At 59.5% G+C, this 18,633-nt stretch overlaps 2 protein-coding genes across 4 annotated transcripts; one reads left to right on the top strand and one right to left on the bottom strand.

The window, feature by feature from the left end:
• The first annotated feature begins 2,141 nt into the window (after positions 1-2,141).
• Positions 2,142-13,385, top strand: PKN3 (protein kinase N3). Of its 2 annotated transcripts, none has more exons than XM_059141666.1 (22): positions 2,142-2,666; positions 4,839-5,079; positions 5,293-5,438; positions 5,925-6,036; positions 6,120-6,247; positions 6,463-6,646; positions 7,791-7,937; positions 8,020-8,129; positions 8,235-8,378; positions 8,761-8,836; positions 8,921-9,083; positions 9,256-9,358; positions 9,466-9,533; positions 9,822-9,885; positions 10,036-10,127; positions 10,398-10,574; positions 11,591-11,653; positions 11,756-11,832; positions 12,231-12,373; positions 12,461-12,568; positions 12,744-12,824; positions 12,928-13,385. In XM_059141666.1, exons 1-22 carry the CDS (start codon positions 2,457-2,459, stop codon positions 13,138-13,140), a joined length of 2,850 nt encoding a protein of 949 aa, XP_058997649.1. In that variant the 5' UTR covers positions 2,142-2,456; the 3' UTR covers positions 13,141-13,385. The 2 variants fall into 2 exon arrangements, with proteins under 2 accessions (XP_058997649.1, XP_058997650.1); XM_059141667.1 differs by lacking the exon at positions 2,142-2,666 and adding an exon at positions 3,185-3,676.
• On the bottom strand, positions 13,326-16,694 carry ZDHHC12 (zinc finger DHHC-type palmitoyltransferase 12). 2 transcript variants are annotated; one of them, XM_059141668.1, is made up of 5 exons: positions 16,536-16,694; positions 14,990-15,126; positions 14,538-14,615; positions 14,174-14,340; positions 13,326-13,988 (listed from the first exon to the last, which is right to left on the bottom strand). In XM_059141668.1, the coding sequence occupies exons 1-5, from the start codon at positions 16,633-16,635 to the stop codon at positions 13,658-13,660; spliced, it is 813 nt and encodes a 270-aa protein (XP_058997651.1). In that variant the 5' UTR covers positions 16,636-16,694; the 3' UTR covers positions 13,326-13,657. The 2 variants fall into 2 exon arrangements, with proteins under 2 accessions (XP_058997651.1, XP_058997652.1); XM_059141669.1 differs by having other exon boundaries at positions 13,765-13,966.
• Positions 16,695-18,633: the final 1,939 nt, after the last annotated feature.

The raw sequence follows: 18,633 nt of genomic DNA, 5'->3' as shown, positions 1-18,633 counted from the left end.
AAAGGGTGAAAACTCTCAGGGTTTCTGGAGATCAAGACAAGTTCTTTAGGAGATAAATGGACAGCCGTTCCAGTTGTTTAAAGAGGACATCTTACCCCTTGGAAAAACACACACCCCCCCCCCCAGCCCCAGCAGTGACCATTCCCTTTTGAACATGTATCTGTGTTCATGAAGACCTACAAGTGTGATCAGAGCAAGAATAATGAGTGGAGGGTGCTGTCAACTTTATTAGTTGGTGACGTACTCCTACTACCGAAGGGAGGCAAATCTAAACAGATGGATTGAAGTTTCCAATACTGGGGAGGAAGAAGTATAGAAAGGAAAACATTTTTAATGTACCCTGCAAGGAAGTTTTACATTTATTTTGGGTTGATGTTTATATAGTTTTAACAGCCAATTAGCTGGAGAGTTCAATATCCACTGGATATTGAATGTGAAGTGAACTTCAGTTTTCTCAAGAATTAGTTTCATGAAGTGCCATCAGACAGAATGAAGCTATCTGATCGGACTCCTCCATCAGCCTAGGATTTGGTTTCCTTGTGGGTTTGCCCAGCCTGAGGCTCATGGATTCTGCTACTTCTGACCGCCTTTCCTTTATTGACCAGTTAGGCAGTGAAACACACGACAACGTTGGAAAATCATTTTGAGTTTATTCACATAATTCAGCTTTCTTGGCTGTAAAAGTAGATAAATGATGGGAGAGAGATACCTGCTCCTGCTGAAAAGGAGATTGGGGCGCCTGGATGGCTCAGTTGTTAAGTGTCTGCCTTCAGCTCAGGTGGTGATCCCAGGGTCCTGGGATCGAGCCATGCATCGAGCTCTCTGCTCAGCGGGAAGCCTGCTTCTACTTCTCCCACTCCCCCTGTTTGTATCCCCCCCCCCCTCAAATAAATAAAATCTTAAAAAAGAAAAAAAAGAGGAGCTTAGCTTTCCCTCAATCCTATGACCTACAGTCAGGAACTATAGTCTTTTTTGCTTCTAATTTATCCTTAACATTCAGCTCAGTGCAACTTAATAATAACCCATTTAAAAGAGCCTACTATGTGCTATTGTCTAAGCCCTCGGTAACTCTGATGTGCTCATGTGTAAAAGTGTCTTGACTTGCCTCTATGAAGTGTGGGCATGTGCCCCCCCCCCGACTAAAGCGAGTTCCCTTTGCATATGTTGGTGTCATTGGTTAATTTCCCATTGCAGAACAACCCAGGATTGTCCATGGCTTGTCAGTATCTCCACTCTGTTGGGGAAGTGGAGAGAATGAAGAGGAACTCACATTTTCTTCAGTAAAAGCACTGGAGGGCGCCTATTCCAAGTCAGCAAATCAGCCATTCAATATTTGACCCCTACTCCCAGCCACTTGGACCAGGCTCCTTCCAGTGAAGTCCTAGTCATAGTGCTGGTTAGCACAGGATCCTAGAATTCCCACACAGGCAAGCCACTGCCAGATGGGTCCGTGCCCACCTGTTGGCTTTCCTGAAATTGGGGCTATTTCCTAAGATGTAAATGTGTCTTCTGTTTGGATGGGTTCTTTAGGGCAAGGAAAGAATGGTGGCTCTGGTTGACCCAGAAAGCTCCACTTTGGTTGAGTGGCGGGGGCCTGAGAGATGTTTGGTTTTATTTATTTATTTTTTAAGATTTTATTTAATTCTTTAGAGAGAGAGCACAAGCAGGGGGAGAGGCAGAAGCAGACGCCCCCTGAGCAGGGAGACCAGCGTGGGGCTGGATCCCAGAACCCTGCGGTCATGACGGGAGCCAAAGGCAAGTGCTTAACCATCTGAGCCACCCGGGTACCCCGACATGTTTGGTATCTTCACCTGTCATTTGTAATTTGGCGTGATTTGGGTGAAGCTTTACTTTTTTGAGACGCATACATTCTTAGAGTAGTGACTCTACACAAGGCCAAGACTTCGTGGGGCGACAGGTTTAGAATTAGCCCATTTGACACAAGGACCCAAGACGATGAGTTGAGAAACTTTCGGGGCGGGAAGCAGGTGGTGGCGGGGCAGCCTTCAGGGACCCGGCGGGCCGCACAGCAGGGTCCCGTGGCCGGCAGGCGGCGCTATCGCCGCCCGGCCACCCTTCAGGGCGCTAGAGAGCCCCGGCCCGGCAAATGTCCCTTCCTGCCCTTCTGTCCCGGGCCGGGGGTCCGCGTCACACCGAGCGGGAACCGCGGCCTCAGGAAAGGGACACTGGGCCCCAAAGTCCGCGGGCCGTGGGAGCCGGGGAGGCGCGGGGGCCCCGGGCTGGGGAGTAGGGTCCCGGGCGCTGACCTCTCGCGCCGAGAGGCGGCGCTGATCCCAGGTCCCGCGAGGGCCAGCGGACTTCGGGAGGGGGCGCCCGATCCCGCCGCTCCGGCTGCGCTTCCCGGGAAGTTTCAAGTTTGAAAGTCCTGGCGGAGGGGCCGGGGCTTCCGGAACGGCAGTGGTCGAGAGGAGGGGCCGTGCGGCCGGAGCGGCGCCATGGAGGAGGGGGCGCCGCGGCAGGTGAACTGCGCCGGGAGAGGCCGGGCTGCGGGCGCGGGCCGAGGGGCTCGGGAAGTCTCATGCACGCCGCGGGCGCCCCGAGCTCCGGCCGCGGCCCCGAGACCCGACCCCCAGCCCCTGTCCGGTCCATTCTCAGCCCCGGCCCCGGGCTTCGCTACACCTCGCAGGGCAGAGCTGAGCATGGGGGTGAGTCGTTCAGGTCCTCTGAGAACGTCCCTAAATCACCCCCAAGTGACTCAGAGCCTCCAGTCAGGCCAGCGCATGAGCACGTCCGAATCCGCAGTCAGGGCCACCGGGATGGGCCCCAAAGTTTCCTAAAATCGGTTCTTCCCCGTGGGACCGTAAGACCATGGGAATCTGTCTGGAAAGCAGAGGGGGGCCGTGGGGGCACACTGGGTCCAGTCCTGCGGGGAGAGGAATGTATGTGCGCTCAGGGGGAAGAGGCCCCGGGGAGGGGACCAATGTCTGCGCACTTGTGGGGGTCCTCCCCAGATCACAAAGGCATGTGGGGATTGGACACGAGAATGGGGGGTTCTGGCCCAACACCTGGGAGGGAACCTTGGGTCCACAGAGGATTCTAGTCCAAATGGCGAGGGGGGAGCCCAGGGCGGGGGGCGCCGGCAGTAGGGGCTCGTGGACGCAGCAGCCAAAGCTGTGTGTTTGTCTGTCAGTGGGGGGGAGGGGGGAGGTCCACCCAGAGCAAATGGGGTGGGGTCCCGGCTGTAGAGCTGAGAGGTGGCCTGTGTCCTTGGTAGGATGCCAGAGCAGTTAGGACCATGGGGAATGCCAAAGGTAAAGTGTCCCCCACAAGACTCCTTGAGAACCCCCACCCAGGGTGGTAGGCAGCCTTCAGCACTCCCTCCGCCCCCTCCCACCCCCTTCCTCCGGAGGTCCCGCAGCCTGTTTCAGCGGCGGCTTGTACACATTTTCCTATTTCCTGTGAACCTCCGCCCAACAGCGGCAGCTGGGTGACTCAGGACCCCGGTGGCCGGGCCCCCCGCTCCATGGGATCTTTGTTTGCTCAGGCCTTTGGCTCTGGCCCTCTGGCCTAGGGCCCTCAAAGGATTTCCTGAGTCCCGCCCCTGCCCTCTGACAGCCAGGCCAGCAGGCCGCTGGAGGCTGGGGTCCGGTGGGGGGGTGTCCCTGAGGCTGGGTGGCACCCCTGACTCTGGGCGCACGAGATGGAGACCCAAGAGGTAAGGTGGAGGCCCCAAAGGAGTCCATGGGGAGTGGGGGGCATCGTGGGTCACCCTGGGCTGAGGTCAGCTTTGGCACTGGTTGGTTCAAAATGTTGGCTTCTGAGAAGGAGCCTTTCCTCTTCCTGGCTTCCACCTGGGGTGAAGTGTGAAAAGGCTTCTGATTCCTCCTAGTAGCTGAGCTGGGAATGGCCTCCGGAGCCCTCCTCTGCCCCTCTCTGTGCCTCTGCTTTGCTACCTGCCGGAACATTCCTGGCTCCTACTCAGGCCTCCGACTGCCCTCTGTGTGTGACCTTGGGTGGTTCCCGAGCCTCCTTTCTGGCCCCAGATCTCAGCTGGAATTGCAGCCTTAGAGAGGGCACCCCGACGGGTTGATGGGCAGAGGGTGGCCTCCCCTTCTTGGTGCTGTGACCTCGGGCAAGTTACCAGCTCTTCTGTGTCTCAGCTTCCCCGTCTGTAAAATGGGGATAGCAACTATACCTACCTCGTGGGGTTGTTGTGAGGATTCGCAAATTAATGTCTGCAAAGCTCGAAACCGACCCCGGCACCATGTACTGTTGTCCCTTGAACAACCCAGGGGTCCGGGGCACTGACCGGCCCCCCGCTCCCCGGGGAAGTTGAAAATGCATGTATAACTTTTGACTCCCCCAGAACTTAACTCCTAACAGCTTACTGGTGACCGGAAGCCTTCCCAATAACATCAACAGTTGACTAACACCTATAACGTGCATCACGTGTACCCTGCACTGTATTCTTACAATAAAGGAAGCTAGAAAAAGAGGAAATGTTATTAAGAAAATCGTTAGGAAGAGAAAATACATTTACAGCTCTGGGCTGTATGTATCGAAAACAATTTGCTTGTAAGTGGACCCATGCGGTTCCAACCCGTGTCGTTCAAGAGTTGGCTGTAGGCAGGACGAATTTTTTCCCTTTCCCTCCTCTCGGAGCAGAGGGCGGGGAGCACGGGTAGGGGATACAGCTTCGGGGTTCGCATCTGGCCCGGGGACACTATCTGGAAGGTCAGAGATGCCGCCCGAGATCGGGGGTGTGGGGGGGCTCCATCCTGGCTGCCGGATGGCACCAGGCACACCTCTCTTTGGGGGGACCCGCGGCCACTGGTGGCTGGGATGGGAGGGGGCGTTACTGCTCTGCCATTCCACAGCCTGGAGCCGACCGGCGGCCCCCTGAGGATGAGAAAGAGGTGATCCGCCGGGCCATCCAGAAGGAGCTGAAGATCAAGGAGGGTGTAGAGAACCTGCGGAGGGTAGCCACAGACCGCCGCCACCTGGGCCACGTGCAGCAGCTCCTGCGTTCCTCCAACCGCCGCCTGGAGCAGCTGCACGGAGAGCTGAGGGCGCTGCACACGCGCATCGTGCTGCCGGACGCCGGGCCGGGCCTGGCCGGTGAGTGGGAAGTCGGCCCCTGGGGGGGGGGGGGGAGGTGCTGCGCCCACCCAGCTCCTTGACCTCAGCCTTGACCCCTCTCAGAGCCTCCTCAGGTGTCGCTCTGGCCAGGAAGGGTGGGGAGGGATGGAGAGAGTGAGGCCCCAGGGCAGGGGCTCTGGGTCTGGGTCAGGGCCTGGGGTCAGGGCTTAACGGCCCTGCGCCTGTGCACAGAGCCTGTGGCCCCGGGCCCGCCGCCCCCCGTGGAGCAGCCCAGGGCTCGGCACCTAGAGGCTCTCCAGAGGCAGCTGCAGGTGGAGCTGAAGGTGAAGCAGGGGGCGGAGAACATGACCCGCACGTGTGCCACCGGCACACCCAAGGTAAGGCTCCTGGGGTCTGGGGGAAGAGGTGTGGCTCTCAGATTGTTCGGGGAGGGGCTGCCCCAGCCCCTGTTCTGAGAGGGAATGGAGCTGGGCCGGTGACCCTCTAAGGGAGACACAGTCTTAGCCATTCGTCTGATGGGGGAGGCATAGCCCTTAAATCTCAGCTCGGTGGGGCAGGCACAGCTTGACATTCTAATCTAACAGAGAGGGCCCAACTCGGTCTAATGGGGAAACCCCAGGTCATGTTCCCGGCGTAGGAGGGAAGGCACAGTCCTGGCCCCGACTCCTAGTGGGGAGCCCGGTCCTGATGTGATGGGGGAAGCTTGACCCCAGCTCTGGTCTGATGGAGGAGGCCTCCATCTGATGGAAGAGGCTCTGCCCCAGACCGAGGCTAACAAGGGAGGCTTGGCTTCAGCTTTGGTCCGACAGGGGAGGCCCCGGGCTGGCCCTGGATCAGTGGGGGCATATGTCATGACCCTACAGGAGAGGAAGCTGCTGGCAGCAGCCCAGCAGATGCTGCGGGACAGCCAGCTGAAGGTGGCCCTGCTAAGGATGAAGATCAGCAGCCTGGAGGCCAGTGGGGCCCGGGAACCAGGTGAGGCTTGGAAAGGCGGGGCTGGGCAGGGCTGAGCAGGGCTGAGCGGGGCGTGGGCCTGAGGGCTGACCCCTTCCTCCCAGGTCCCGAGCTGCTGGCGGAGGAGCTACGACACCGGCTACGCATTGAGGCCGCTGTGGCTGAGGGTGCCAAGAATGTGGTGAAGCTCCTGGGTGGCCGGCGAACGCACGACCGGAAGGCGCTGGCCGAGGTCAGACCGGGGTGCCCCCACTTCGTGACCGCTCCTCTTTGTGGGTCTGCTTGTCCCCACGCCACCCTCTGTACCGTGGTCGGGCTGAGCGGGGCAGCAGTGAGGAAACCGGACACACGTTCTCTCTGGCCTTCGTTGTGGGCAGGTGGCCTGAGCCCCTGGGCCTGGCCACCGCGTTCATGGGCCTGTCCGCCCTGCTTGTTTCTGCTCCGCAGGCTCAGGCCCAGCTCCAGGAGTCCTCCCAGAAGCTGGACCTCCTGCGGCTGGCCTTGGAACAGCTGCTCGAGGGACTTCCTCCCGCTCATCCTCTGCGTGGCCGAGTGGCGCGGGAGCTACGGACCGCTGTGTCTGGGAAGCCCCAGCCCTTGGGGGTGCTTGTGAAGCCCACCGCTGTGACAGGTAGCCGGGAGTTCCTCCCACGTCAGGGCTCCCCTTTTCTTCCAGCGAGGGCCCAGAAACAGAAGGGATAGAACTCGAGAAAGAGTTTCAATCCGGGTCCTACCACCCCCTAGCTGCGTGAGCTTGGGCAATGGACTTCTGCTCTCTGGACCCTCAGGTTTTGTTTTTGTTTTTGTTTTTTTAAAGATTTTATTTATTTATTTATTTGACACAGAGAGAGATCACAAGTAGGCAGAGAGGCAGGCAGAGAGAGAGAGAAACAGGCTCCCCACTCAGCAGAGAGCCTGATGCGGGGCTCGATCCCAAGACCCTGAGACCGTGACCTGAGCCGAAGGCAGAGGCTTTAATCCACTGAGCCACCCAGGTGTCCCTGGACCCTTAATTTATTCTTCCCTGTCAAAGGGGGATGACAGCTCCTACTTCATGGGGTTACTGTGAAAGTCAGCGAGTTGTGGCATGGGAAGTGCTAGGCACACTGTTGGCATTGTCCACACACGATTGGCGAAGCCGTTATTTACATGAGTAACCATGACAATGGTTAAAGCACCCATGTTCGGGGAGTTCACAGCCCTGGCAGCAGTGGTACCCAATCCTGGGCAGTTTGGACTACTAGAAAGTTGTTTTTTTATCCCTGAGCTGGATTTGTCTGAATTGTAGCTGAATTCTAATCAACAAATAATCTAAGCATGCTGACTTTGGAAACCCTGGACTTCCTACCCAGGACATAGGGCCAGCCAGAGAGCCCAGTACCTTCCCTACTCAGAGCTGGTTCAGGGTTATATAGGCCACATCCCATTGTAAACAGAGCTGAGAAGGGGAAGTACAGGGGCTGCATAGGCTCTCTCATCTGGCTTTGGGAATTCAAGGAATGCTTCCTGGAGGAGGTGGTATCTACACTTAGCCTTGAAGGACTTCTGGGAATTGGCCAAGTAGACGAGATGGGCAAGTCAGGGCAGGGCATGGCTTGTTAAAAGACCTAGAATTCATCTGGGAGCTTGGGGCCACCTTATATACTGTCTCCTGGCTAGCCCCCCTTCACCCCCCGCTTAAGGTGGGCAAGATCTGGGTTCAGCCATCTTGGGGAGACCTGGGTGTGGCAGAGGGAGAATGACACTTCACGGTGTTCCCCGCACTCTCCCCACAGGGACGCTGGAGGTCCGCCTCCTGGGCTGTGAGCAGCTGCTGACAGCTGTCCCTGGACGGTCCCCAGCAGCTGCGCTGGCCGGGAGCCCCTCCCAGGGTTGGCTCCGGGGCAGGGCCAAGCCGCAGCGTGGTGGAGGAGACCTGGCCAGTGAGTAGGGGGCCACAGGGAGTGGGGACAGCAGACAACCTCCACTCCTTGCGTGCCCTGAGCTCCCTGTCCGGCCCTGCAGGTGAGGTGCTGTCCGTGCTGAAGGTGGACAATCGTGTCGTGGGCCAGACTGGCTGGGGGCCGGTGGCCAAGCAGTCCTGGGACCAGACCTTTATTGTCCCCCTGGAGCGGGTGAGCCGTGGGGCAGGCAGGTGTGACCTCAAGCATGGGGCAGAAGGCCAGCCAAGTAGGGACGCATGCCATGCCCCACTCCTCAACCTGGCCTCCCCAACGTAGGCCCGGGAGCTGGAGATCGGGGTGCACTGGCGGGACTGGCGGCAGCTGTGTGGCGTGGCCTTCCTGCGGCTGGAGGACTTCCTGGACAATGCCTGTCACGAGCTCTCCCTCAATCTGGTGCCCCAGGGCCTGCTCTTTGCCCAGGTGCCCCCTACCCTGCCCTCCGACCTGACTAGCAGGGCCTTCAAGACTAGGTGACCCATCAGAGTGGAAATTGGGGCCCCGAGGGAGGTGGTCTCCGGGAACTAAGGATTCCCAGCCCGTCTGAGGACTGCAGGGGAGTCTAGAGGCCCGCATCTCGGCCCTGACTGCCTAGCCTCACATGCGACCCTGGACAAGTCCCTCTCTTCTCTGGACCTCAGTTTCCCCACTGGTACCAATGCAGACAGTGAATCCCTCTCTCTGGGCCCCTCTGGCTCTTGCATCATTGATACTGGGGGCTCAGCTGGGATCCTAGAGATCAGGGAGGTACCCTGGTGGCAGGTGGGAGAAGACTGATCTCCAGCCCTGCCCTCTGCCCCTGCAGGTGACTTTCTGTGACCCTGTCATTGAGAGGAGGCCCCGGCTGCAGAGGCAGAAACGCATTTTCTCCAAACGCCGAGGTGTGGACAGGGAGAGGGCTGTGCATTTAGGAGGCAGGGCAGGGGCCGTTGGGGTCCCTGGGCTGAGCCCCCCTTTTGTCCCAGGTCAGGACTTCCTGAGGGCTTCGCAGATGAACCTCAGCATGGCCGCCTGGGGACGCTTGGTCATGAGCCTGCTGCCTCCCTGCAGCTCCCCAAGCACGATCAGCCCCCCCAAAGTGTGCCCCGAGACCCCGTCCACACCCCGGGCTGACCCTGCCTCGCCCAGGTGAGGAGCCACCCCAGTCTGCCGCATCCATCTCTCTCCAGGTGCAACTGCTGTCTTTCTGTTCCCGTCACTCCCCCTCCGACCCTCCGTCTGTCTCTGGCATTGCCGTGCGTCTGTCCCCACGGCTCTTCCATTGGCCTGTGCCCTGCCATTGTCTGCTCTCTCCATATAGTCATTTCCCACCCAAGAAGAGCCCCTTGGGAGAAGAGACAAGGCCCCCGCCCAAGCCCCCACGCCTCTACCTGCCCCGGGAGCCGACCCCCGAGGAGATCCCGGTGAGAGGGTGCTGATGGCCCCAGGGGGCTGCTGGGTTAGGGGTGGCGGGGCTGGAGGGAAAGAGGGTGGGAAGCCCGGCTCTGTTTGAGCCCCTCTGCCCTCACAGCGCACCAAACGTCCCCACATGGAGCCTAGGACACGTCTCGGGCCGCCTCCTCCTGCCTCAGCCACCAGGTACCCCCATCGGGCTCACTTTTATGCTTAAGACATTTACCTACTCACTTGGGGTGTCCATTCAGACACCATCTGATGCTCCTTGCTGTCAGGTTCTTACTCACTAAAGCCATATTATTGAGTTCCAGCTGCATTCCAGACTCTAGGAAACCACTGTGCCTGGAACCCCCTACCTCCACCCCCAGCTGTCCAGCATCATTGGTGGGGACAACCCAGGACTGGACATGGAGGGTTTGGAGCAGCTCTTCACGGAGGCCCAGCTCTCGTCCTGTGCCCTCTGTCTTGCAGGAGAGCCCCCCGGCTTCAGGACTTCCGCTGCTTGGCCGTGCTGGGCCGGGGACACTTTGGGAAGGTAGTGGGCCGAGGAGGGGACCATGGGAGGAGGGGAGCAGGCCCCAGCACCTGAGCTGAGAGGACGCTGTGATCCGTGGGGCCGTGGGTGGGGGAAGCAAAGGCTGCCCTGTGCTGTCCACCTGGAGTCTGAGCTCTCTCTGGTCCCCAGGTCCTCCTGGTCCAGTTCAAGGGCACGGGGAAATATTACGCCATCAAAGCGCTCAAGAAGCAGGAGGTGCTGAGCCGGGATGAGATGGAGAGGTGTGTAGTCAGGCCTGTGGGCGTCTGGCGCTGGAGGGGATCCTGGATGGCTGGCCTGGGCCAGGGGCACCAGAAGGCGCTGAGCCAGTCCTGGCTTCTCTTTCTAGCACCCACAGCAGTTAACTGGGTGCCCTTGGCAGGTCCTGCCTTCTCTTGGCCTGATATGTAGAAACCATCATTCTATCACCTGACACTTGGAAGCGCCAGAGGGCCAGGGCTCAGTCAGCAGGGGTCTTCCTTCCCTCCAAACACCCCCTCCCCCCATCACAGCCTGTATTGCGAGAAACGCATCCTGGAGGCCGTGGGCCGCACGGGGCACCCCTTCCTGCTCTCCCTCCTTGCCTGCTTCCAGACCTCCAGCCATGCCTGCTTCGTGACCGAGTTTGCAGCTGGTGGCGACCTCATGATGCAGATCCACGAGGATGTCTTCCCTGAGCCCCAGGCCCGGTGGGTGCCCACCCCTCTTGTCTGCCTCTCCCAGCAAGCCTTTCCCGGTCTCCTCTGCCCCACTCCCTTCCCCCTGATTCCCCCAGGGTGCCTAGCAGCAGAACAGTGTGGAGTCAGGGAAGCCTTGGTTCAAACCCTGGTTGTCGCTCTCGTCAGCTCTCACAGCACCTCTGACCTTGGGCCTCAAGTTTCTGGAGCTGTGAACGGGGCGCATGAGAACTAGGTCATAGGCTTGTTGTATGTTTATAAAGTGTAGAGCACCGGAACCTGTGACTAGTAAGGGAATGGCAACTGGAGTTATTTCTGTTTTCTTTTTTTCTTAAAGATTTTATTTATTTGTCAGAGTGAGAGAGAGAGCGCACAAGGAGGGGAAGCAGCAGGCAGAGGGAGAGGCAGGCTCCCCACTGAGCAGGGAGCCTGATGCGGGGCTCGATCCCAGGACCCCGAGATCATGACCTGAGCTGAACAGGGCAGACGCTTAACTGACTGAGCCACCCAGGTGCCCCTGGAGTTATTTCTTGAGTAGCAGAGTTTGGGTCTGCCACTAGCTGTGTGATCCCAGGGGCATCCCTGATCTGAGTCTCAGATCCTCCTTTGAAAAACAGATGCGATGAGTATCAGCGGTGCATGGCTAGGAGGATGTGGGAGAGTAAGGCGTGAGGACACGTGGCATCATTCCTGGCACAATCTCAGAGCCCAGGAAGGGTAGGCTGTCAGCGGGCAGCAACCTTGGGGCCACGGTCTGGAGAAACACCCACTCTCCCCGCCCCCGACACGTGGCATCATTCCTGGCACAATCTCAGAGCCCAGGAAGGGTAGGCTGTCAGTGGGCAGCAACCTTGGGGCCACGGTCTGGAGAAACACCCACTCTCCCCGCCCCCTCCCCCTGGCATCTGACTCTGGCTGGGACATTCAGGGCTGCCCGGGTTGGGGCCATCCTGGTGTCTCCCCGCCCTGGCCACCACAGTTCTGGGCCTGAACTCCCTCTGCCACCCACCCCCCCATGCCACTCACAGGTTCTACCTGGCCTGTGTGGTCCTCGGGCTGCAGTTCTTACATGAGAAGAAGATCATTTACAGGTAACTTGCCGCAGAGGTGCTGGGGGCAGGGGTGGAGGAGCAGCCACTGCCCTCCTCCTGTGATGCTCCAGGGCCCCTCTGATCTGCCCCCCTTACCCTCAGGGACCTGAAGTTGGATAACCTTCTGCTGGATGCCCAGGGTTTCCTGAAGATCGCAGACTTTGGGCTGTGTAAGGAAGGTGGGTCCCTGCTGCCCAGGATTCCCTGTCCTCCAGCGCTGCTCACCCAGCCCAGGCCAGCAGGGTTGTGGCCCCCTATCCCCACCCTGGCCCTCCTTCCAGGGACCAGCTGGACACATCGGTATTTCCTTCCCAGCCTGAGAGGCTCTTGAAGAGCCGCAGCCTGCCCTCAGCCAGAGGGAGAGGGCACCAGGTTCTCCTTTTCCTTCGTGACCTTGGCATATGAACTTGACTGAGGCTCTGCTTTCTCCTGTCAGATGGCGTAAAACTGCTCCCCCTCCTAGGGTATGGGGCAGGGCTTGGCATGGGGCTCGGTACCTGGGGTCACGAGGGTTGGCTGTTGATTCTTGTGCCCACTGAGGCTGTGTGGATGAGACATGTTGGATGCTGGTTTGCAGGGATCGGCTTTGGGGACCGGACAAGCACGTTCTGTGGCACCCCAGAGTTCCTGGCCCCGGAGGTGCTGACCCAGGAGGCCTACACACGGGCCGTGGACTGGTGGGGGTTGGGTGTGCTGCTCTATGAGATGCTGGTGGGTGAGGTGAGCATTGGACCTGGGCTGCTGGTGCTGCTAAGTGGGGGCGGAGGGGTGTGCTTAGGCACCCTGGTGAGCCCCCTTTCCCCCTAGTGCCCATTCCCCGGAGACACGGAAGAGGAGGTGTTTGACTGCATCGTCAACGCGGATGCCCCATATCCCCGCTTTCTGTCGGTGCAAGGTCTCGAGCTCATTCAGAAGGTGATCACCGCGGGGGACTGGGCAGGGCTGGGCTGGACAGCGGCCATGGCTCATGGCTGTCCCGTCACCACCCGTTCTCTTGGGGGCCCCGCGGCCCAGCTCACTTGGGGAACATAGGCAGGCGGGCAGTACCTGTGGCCAAGTGCCCTCCGTGAGCCCCCGTCTCCTGGCCCAGCTCCTGCAGAAGTGCCCAGAGCAGCGCCTGGGGGCAGGTGAGCAGGACGCGGAGGAGATCAAAACCCAGCCCTTCTTCAGTGTGAGTGATGCCGGGTGCAGGGCGCCTGGCACGGGGGGAGGCCTGGCGTGGCTGCGTGGGCCTCTGTTCGTTGTCTTAGGCAGCTCTCCCCTTGCCCCCCCAGACCACTGACTGGCAGGCCCTGCTCGCCCGCACCGTCCAGCCCCCGTTCCTGCCCACACTCTGTGGCCCTACAGACCTGCGCTACTTCGAGGGCGAGTTCACGGGGCTGCCGCCAGCCCTGACCCCACCTGACCCCCGCTGTCCCCTGACCGCCCGCCAGCAGGCCGCCTTCCGAGACTTCGACTTTGTGTCCGAGAGATTCCTGGGGCCCTGAGGGCCTCTCGGGTGTGTCCGCCCTGTCTCCCCAGCTGCGTGCCCTGCCCTGGAGGCCTGGGCCTCCCTGGGTTATTTGTGGGTCTTGGGCCTTGAAGTGGCAGTTGTGGGGGGCTCTCCACTCCCTGCCACCACCACCCCTACCCCGCCCAGGAGACCTGGACCAGAAAGGGCAGCACAGCAAAGAGCAGTTGTTTTTTTTAATACTTGACTTGCTTTATAGATTATTAAACTTATAAAACTGTGCACTGGAAGCATCCTGGCGTGGGGAGCAGGGTGGAGGTCTCTGAAGCCCAGGTCTCTGGTGCCTGAGCGCCCCCACACGCCCTCTGCCTCCCATTCTTCCTTTACAGGGCAGACCTGCCCACTGACACAGGGTTCTGTTGCTCAGCTCTGCTCTGAGGCCTCGGAGGAGCGAGCAGGAGCAAAGGACCTCAGGGCCCTCTGAGGGCCGACCCCAGCGGGCTGCATCCCCTCTGGTTTTCAGGCACAAGATGGTGGCCTTGCCTCCAGTGACCCTACACAGCCTGGCTTCTGCCTTCCTCCTCCTCCTCCTCTCCCTCGGCCCAGAGGGTCTCCCAGGACCCTGAGGGCCATCCGCAGAAGAAGTGGGCCAGGTTGCGGGTCAGGCCGCGGTCGAAGGGGTTGCCGGGGCGCTGGCGGAGATAGGCAATGCGGTGCGAGGAAATGAACTCCCAGGTGGTGGTGTTGCTGGCCACCAGGTAGAGGTGCGAGGCGAGGAGCAGGCTGGCCACCAAGGAGAAGAGGGAGAGCAGCAGGAAGGTGGCAAACAGCAGCCCGCTGGAGCGCAGCCACAGCCCCCAAGGCTGGAAGAAATGGAGGCCAGACCTGCGCGGCAGGAGACAGATGGGGAGTTACTGCTGGGGGAGGGCAGGGGTACCCCCGGGAGCCCCGGTGGGCAGGCTGCTTGGGAGGAGGTCCGAGGGCACGGAGCGGGAGTCCCAGCTCTCCCCCGACCTTGCGGACGGATGCTGCGGCCCTCCCCCCGTAGCCAGGGCAGTAGTGGAACCTACCAGGCCAGGTAGAGGCTCCACAGAAGCACCACCAGCTGCAGCGCCAAGTAGGCCACGAAGAGCGGGTGGTTGCGCTCCCCCACGCAGTTCTCCATCCAGGGGCAGTGGTGGTCATAGCGGCGCACGCAGCGCCGGCACTCGCGGCAGTGGCGGGCCCGCAGGGGCTGCTGTGGGCAGGAAGGGAGGCAGGCTCAAAGCCAGCTCCCCTCTGGGCCCAAGACGGAGGGGAGTGATGAGGTCAGGAGGCTGGGGCCTCCATCAGGGAGGCCTTCCTGGAGGGGGGAGGCCAAGGCACAGGGGGCAGGAGGTCAGGGAGTCTCCACCTTGCCTCCACGCCCTCCCGTGGAGTTCCCTGGTCACCCACCAGCACCAGGCAGTATCTGCAGCGCCGAAGGGGGATGGCTTGAGGAACCATGGCCGTCTGCTCCTCCTTCACCTCCTCCTGAAAGTGGGAGAGGGTGTAAGATCGGGTCCCCTTGGGAGGCAGATGGTACCGGGGGACATTTCCCTTGGGGACTAGCTTAGCTCCGGGTCTGCGCAGTTGGGGGCCCATCCCCTGTGTCTTGGAGGGGGTCTGGAGGGGCAGAATGCTCTGGTCTGAGTGAAGCGAAGCTGTGTGACCTCTACCAGTTGTTTTCCCTCGCTGGGCCTTGGCAATTTCCTCTTTGTAGTATGGGGTTCTAGGGCTAAGAGGATTCACTGAGGCACCCCCAGCAGAGCGCTCTGCACAGATCCTGGCATGAGACTGTTACGGAGGCCTCGTGTGTCCTGTTGGGGGGAGAGAGGGTTCAGGCCCCCAGGGGCCCCCGGGGTTACCTGGGGCTGGGGCTGGACATTCACATATCCCGGGTCCATGAGCGACACAGCCAGGTAGAGCAGCAGGGAACCCAGCACGAGGAGCAGGAAGGTAAGGGGCAGGAGCAGCTCCCCCTGCTCTTCCCACTGCCGCAGAGCTGGAGAGGCCAGAGGAGGAGAGTGAGGCTGAGGCCCGAGCTGAACAGGAGAAGGCTGTGTGTTGGGGGGTGTAGTTGAAGGTGGGGAGTCTGTCCCTGGCTGAACAAAAGCCTGGAGATGGGGTTTAATGAGCAGTCAAATCTGCAAGTGTTGCCACTGCATAGGGTACAGGAGGGAGAGGTTTGGGCCCCGGGTAGGGCGGCAGTTCATCTGCCTTTTATCTGGAAGGCGAAGGGCAGTAGGGAGCCATGGAAGCTTTATAGGGTCAGAACTGTTTCTGAAAACCCTCCTGCTGGAGAAAAGATGGATAGGGGAGCAGGAGGAAGCCTGGAGACAGCTTATCCAGGAGGGCGAGGAGGGTAGCCAGACAAGGGCACTGGCAGGAAGAGTGCAGACGGGGATGGACAGATAAGGGGGAAGGGGGTGAAGGGGCCAGACTTGACTAGCTATGTGGGAGAGGGAGGAGGGGTCCCTCCCTTTGGCTCTATGATGGGAGACGAGCCAGGTCTGATATGCCCACGAGATAGGGACAGAGGAGGGGCTGGCCAGGGACAGTCCAACTCATGGGGGTTGGGATTTGGGGGGGAGCAGGGGTAAGGAGAGAGGTGCATGGGACAGTAGGTGACCGTGTATGGACAGCTCAGGGGTCCCTTGGTTGTGAAAAGGAGCAGAGAAGGAAAGGTGGGGAGACTGAGCACGTTTTTAGGCTTAAGGGTGAGGACCGTGGAGGAGGCTTGAGAAGGTCTTGGGAGGAAAGTGACAACAGCCCCAGTCCAGGGGCTGAGGCTGGAGCAAGGAAGGGGGAATGGGGCTACCCTAGCTGGCAGGGAGGGAGGGTGAGAACTTGGGTTGGAAGCAGCCTGGCAGGTAAAGAGGGGAAGGATGTTAGCAGGGTTAGGGACCACAGGGCAAGAAGTGAGGGCGGCGAAGTGAGGGGCGGGCCACTCCCCTCGGTGTCTTCTTGCCCCAGAGCGTGGGGAGCCTGGACGCGGGCAGCTAGTGGCCACGGAAATGGGTGGGGTGCCAGTCCTTGATCTACTTGATCCTCGGAATCTTACGGAGGGACGGTTGGGAGTCAGTTCCTGGGAAGGAGCGGGTGGGTCCCGGGATCAGGGGAGATGGGGGCTCAGGTCGGACGTCAGATCTGGAGGGGAGCGGATGGGTCCTGGGATGCACAGGGCATCTGGCAGGGATCAGGAAGATGCTGGGATTAATTAGAGATCAACTGGGTATTAGGCAGAAGGCTGGTGGCTCTTGGAATGATAGATGGGGAAGAGGCTCAGGAGCTAGCGGAAATGGGGTGAATCCCAGGATTTCTGGGGCTTCAGCAGGAGACCCAGTGAGACCCAAACGTCTGGGGAACCACGCGGGATTGGGTGGGTCCGGGGTCGCGCGGGGTCCGGCTCACCGGTATCGTGCAGGAAGAGCACCAGCGTGATCCCCCAGGTCAGCACAGTGTGCCCGGTCCGCACCAGGACCCCTGGGCTGAGGAGCGCCCACGGCGCCATCTCCTCTGCCCGGGGCCCCACCCGGAAGAAGCGCCCGGAGGGGCGGGCCCTTCGAGAGAGAGGGGCCGCGGCCACCCGGGGATTGGTGGATCTTGGAGATAGGCGGGGCCTCATTGGGCCGGGGAGGCTGTCTATTGGATAGCAGCTGCGGCCGCGTAGGCCCTCGAGCCAACAGGTGCCTGAAGAGGCTGAGGGCGGGGCCGGCGCGCGCGCAGCTGGTAACTCCCCCAGCCCCAGCCCCCACCAGCCAGGTAACTTTCGAAAGCCGAGGAGCAGGCGCGAGTCTCGACCCCGCCCCCTTGGGCTCCCACCCAACCCTCCCCAACCCCACGGCCTCGCGCATGCGTACAGTTCTCCGGGCGCTTCCATGTTCAAGGTGTTTGGTGTGACTCCAGGTTGTGGACATGTGCGGGTTTCTAGGGTGTGATGCCTGAGGTCTCTAGGGGGGCAGGACTCGCCCTCGGATGCTCCGTGGTGACACCCTTCCCTCCTCGCTATTCATTTTTAGATATTGCGAACAGGATGAGAGCAAAGTGGTCGTCCCGGGTGCAGATCCTGGGTACGAGGGGCTCAAGTGGAGTCAGAGTGGGAAATACCAGCACTACCCCTTCCTATCTGTGTGAGCTCGGGCAAGTTACTGACCCACTCTGAGCTCTGTTTTGTGTCTATATAGTGAAGACCGATGATACCATCCTCCTGACAGGGTGGTTGGGAGGATTAAATAATGCAAGGACAGTGTCTAGTACGAGACTGTCATCTCCCCCGCTGTACGCCAATACCTCACCTTGCCCGAACGACTTGCCCAACCCGAGGCCTCGGGATATTCTAAAATGAAACCTCATCATCATTCACTGTTCACACTCCTTTAACTGTGTCCCCAAGGCACTCCCCATTCAGCTCTGCCTTTCCACCCACACTTCCCACTCATACCAACATCCACCTTCTTTCTCCAACAGATTGGCCCTATCGGCTCTTCCAGGACACTCTTCTGGCATCTGTTGTTTTGTCAGCTCAGCATCCCCTTTTCTGTTGGGGAGCTGACTCTTCCCCATCCCATGTGGCTCTGGAGGAACTCTGTCCCTCACTCTATCTGGTGGCAGGAGACAAGATATGGTCATGTGACTCTACAGGGCCAAACCTGGGTCCCTATATCAATGTCTCTGGTGATTGGTCCTAGGTGCTGGACATGTGACTCAGCAGAGCCAATCAACAGTCTATAAGAGTACCATATAAATGCTGAGAGAGAAAGGGGCGTTCCCTCGGATCTCCAGCATAAGGAACAGGATGTAGGAGCAACTGGCAACTGTCTTTACACTACAAGGAGGGAGACTGTGCCAGGAGAGAATGAAGCCAACTTAGAGAGTCACAGAGATAAGCAACACTGAAAGAGGGAGTGAGAGAGTCTTAGCAATGTTGTCTCGGCCCCTAGGTCCAGCTATTCCTGAAGCTGATATTAATCTCTAGGTTCCCTTAATGAATTTCCTCCCACCTTTGAGCAGCCTGGGTGGGTATTTGAGTTGAGTGACTGTCACTTGCAACTCAATCTTGGTTACTGCAATGGGTGGCTTAGTGTGCTGAATGGAAACACTTAAATCATGCCAAAGCTTCCATGAGTCATGCCCTTTGCTGATGTGAAAGATAGACAAAGTCAAACACTAGTTAGAGTGGTAAGGACAGATTTTCAACAGTAACATGCTACTGCAGTGTAAATTGAATGCAACTCTCATTTGTATAGAGGTGACTGGGTGTTTTAAAGGAGCCAGGAGGGAGTGGAAAGAGAACAGCGGTGGCTTTCACAGAAGTGAAAAATTATAATGGGTTGGTCAGTGTAAATGCTGAGGAGGCCAGCTGTGTATGCGAGCTGGCAATAGCTGAAGTTAGGTGCCTGTCCTCCCACAGGGACTAGGAAATGGAGGCCTGATCCTCCCTGAGCACTGCTCTTTGAAGGAATGGCTTTCAGGTCTCCTGAGTTGTAGAAGACGCAAATACATTTCAAAG

This window comes from Mustela lutreola, chromosome 12, assembly GCF_030435805.1.
Source record: "Mustela lutreola isolate mMusLut2 chromosome 12, mMusLut2.pri, whole genome shotgun sequence".
In the NCBI taxonomy this organism is placed as follows: domain Eukaryota; kingdom Metazoa; phylum Chordata; class Mammalia; order Carnivora; family Mustelidae; genus Mustela; species Mustela lutreola.
Note: the sequence above shows the minus strand (reverse complement) of the source record. Positions and strands in the feature narration are given on the sequence as shown.

Excerpts from the sequence above, each read along its gene's own strand:
- ZDHHC12 (XM_059141668.1), bottom strand. The coding sequence starts at position 16,635 with ATGGCGCCGTGGGCGCTCCTCAGCCCAGGGGTCCTGGTGCGGACCGGG. Across the intron at positions 14,341-14,537 it reads GCAGATACTGCCTGGTGCTG|CAGCCCCTGCGGGCCCGCCA; the intron begins GTGGGTGACCAG and ends TCCTGCCCACAG. Across the intron at positions 13,989-14,173 it reads TGGAGCCTCTACCTGGCCTG|GTCTGGCCTCCATTTCTTCC; the intron begins GTAGGTTCCACT and ends CCTGCCGCGCAG.
- PKN3 (XM_059141666.1), top strand. The coding sequence starts at position 2,457 with ATGGAGGAGGGGGCGCCGCGGCAGGTGAACTGCGCCGGGAGAGGCCGG. Across the intron at positions 9,534-9,821 it reads CCTCCTGCCTCAGCCACCAG|GAGAGCCCCCCGGCTTCAGG; the intron begins GTACCCCCATCG and ends TCTGTCTTGCAG. Across the intron at positions 12,374-12,460 it reads ATGAGATGCTGGTGGGTGAG|TGCCCATTCCCCGGAGACAC; the intron begins GTGAGCATTGGA and ends CTTTCCCCCTAG.